This window comes from Melampsora larici-populina (genome assembly GCF_000204055.1).
Source record: "Melampsora larici-populina 98AG31 unplaced genomic scaffold MELLAscaffold_11, whole genome shotgun sequence".
In the NCBI taxonomy this organism is placed as follows: domain Eukaryota; kingdom Fungi; phylum Basidiomycota; class Pucciniomycetes; order Pucciniales; family Melampsoraceae; genus Melampsora; species Melampsora laricis-populina.
In genome coordinates, this window is record NW_006768775.1 from 1,380,184 (window position 1) to 1,382,500 (window position 2,317).

The following is a 2,317-nucleotide window of genomic DNA, read 5'->3' on the forward strand; positions in this document are numbered from 1 at the left end:
CATAAATAACCGCCAACATGCTGGAAAGACGAATCATTAGCGGAAGGAATGAATTATATATTAAGCAGCACGTACCTTCAGTGCCTGTCAAGCTTCTACCATCGATGTAGATATCAAGCTCGTTCTCCGCCGACATTGACAACGACGCACGATCGTGGCCTTTAGTAATATATTTGTACAGATATTTCAGCGCTTGGATGCTACACGCGACTTCAACATTTAAATGGCAATTGTACTTCAATAGTAGGAAAGGATTATACGCCACAACATTGCGATTGGTATAAGTGTATCCCCCCCTCACAAATGTTCTACCATTATCCCGGCGCCAATAGGTGGGATACGAATTGTCAGACATTAGTGTACTTTCGGCATACTCTTTAGGATACCCATATTTGCATTTACCACCTTTCCAACATGTGCTGCCTTCCTTGCATGGACCATGCAGCATAAATTTCGTGACAGCCTCGTATAGAATATCCTTGTCGTCTGGATCTGGTATCTCCGCACGAACCACCAAATCAACTGCGTGCGGTGTCCGCGGTGCCGCACCCTTGGCAAGGATCGGGATGAAATGGGCGTGTGGCCTTCCTCTGCCCTGAAATTCGATTGTCGAAACGTGCAAACGCCCAGCACCAAGCCTCCCTTTTTTATTTACATCGTGCATCATATCTTCCCACTTCATATTGAAAACTCGGGTAATTGCGTCGGGCCGATTCATTGCTGTTTGTCCATGCTTCAACTCCGACTCAATCTCCGGCCAGTTGTCGTTTGCTGTCATGGTAATGAAAAAGCTCGGAGGACCGTAGTGACGAACTAACGCCATGGCATCGTAGTAGAGCTGGGTCATCGCTCGGGGTCCGCCGATGTGTGATGAAGGTAATATTACGCGACGTCCAAACGAAAAATCGTTCCGACCCAATGCTTCGACAGCGCCAGAGTAAAGGTCGGCGCGGATGTCATCCTGTTGAGTTCTGAAATACATGATACGTTGATTTTCGACGCAGGCGTATAAATCGGTTGCGAGTTCCTGCAGTAGCATGTGTGACAACAGGATAGTCGAAAATTCCTTCGGTCGATGAAAAAGCAGATATGCGAACCACTGCAAAGTTGAAACTTTTCTGCCCACATCTGAGAAACGATTAGTATGTGCCGAACTCGAAAATTGTAAAAAAAGAACTTACTATCCTGCGTCGGCACCCGATAATTCTCGTCATAGCCCGCTTGACCCCATGGGAAGAGTACTGGATACCGTAATGGTAAGTAGCCCGTGTGACGCTCCGAAACCCGTTTGAAACCCCCGTCGACGCTGTGTAAGATTATGTCTCTATTGTTCTCACCTATATCCCCTCCGCCCCCAACCACCATGGCCACTTCAGAAGCTGCAGGCCACACATACGTTCTCACATTGTGGCTGAATTGTCCAGGAGGCGGTGGTGGTATAGATTTGATTCGAAAGGAGATACTTTCGTATTGAAGTGATATTTGATATGCCATTTTAAATTGGATAGCGTACAGATTAGAAACGTAAAAGAAATCCAAAAATTGCTTTATGATACTCGGGTCAATATCTGATTGAGACATAAAAACCCGATGATCGGCTTCATCGTTGGTGTCCTGGCCCATAAGATAGATTTGTGCAAATGCCGGTGCCTCGTTATTTCGCGGGAGAATGCTCCCCATGTTGTGGACCAATTGTCCGAATATTTTGAAACAACGGATTCCGAATGGTCCGTCGACACTACGATCGATTTTACATCCTAGAGACGTGAAGCTTAGAGCATTGTTGTAGTTCCTAATGTTGTTGCGGAATTTGACGGCACCTGTTGTAACAAATGTCAGTATCTTTGCGTATTCCATCGCGAAGAGGCTGCTCACGGTCTGTATCTTCGGTCAATAAGCCAATGAGGAACGGCGGCGCGCTCGGAAACGTAAAGTAATGTTGTGGCAATTTGATTTTACCGTTTCTGCAGCACATTGTGTAGGAAGTCGGTTGGCCCAGAGGTGATTTCTTTGGTCGTTCCTTCGTCCAGTGCAATGCTCGACATTTAATACAGATGTCAGTGCAAACCCCGAGATTGTGTGGGATCTCCTCTCTGAATCGATGTAGCAGAAAACATTGGTGGTTCTCGGCAGGTTGACTCGCTGCAGCTTGACGTGGTGCCATTGGAGATGCGGAGCCTGAACGACGTAGTAATAAAAATCAGAATTTGTGACTTCGGACAGCAATCAAATCACGTACACTGTGGATGGAGTTGAACAGCGCGTTTGACCTGGTCGTGATTTCTGCCGCTGTTGTGTGGTAGTCTCCTTATTCAAA

General features: G+C 46.6%; 1 protein-coding gene across 1 annotated transcript; it reads right to left on the reverse strand.

The window, feature by feature from the left end:
• Positions 1 to 1,233: 1,233 nt before the first annotated feature.
• On the reverse strand, positions 1,234 to 1,981 carry MELLADRAFT_28670 (uncharacterized protein; the record flags this gene model as incomplete). The annotated part of the gene is made up of 2 exons (XM_007408140.1): positions 1,234 to 1,820; positions 1,876 to 1,981. Coding segments are annotated over 2 exons (693 nt in total), but the record flags the coding sequence as incomplete, so codon positions are not given.
• Positions 1,982 to 2,317: the final 336 nt, after the last annotated feature.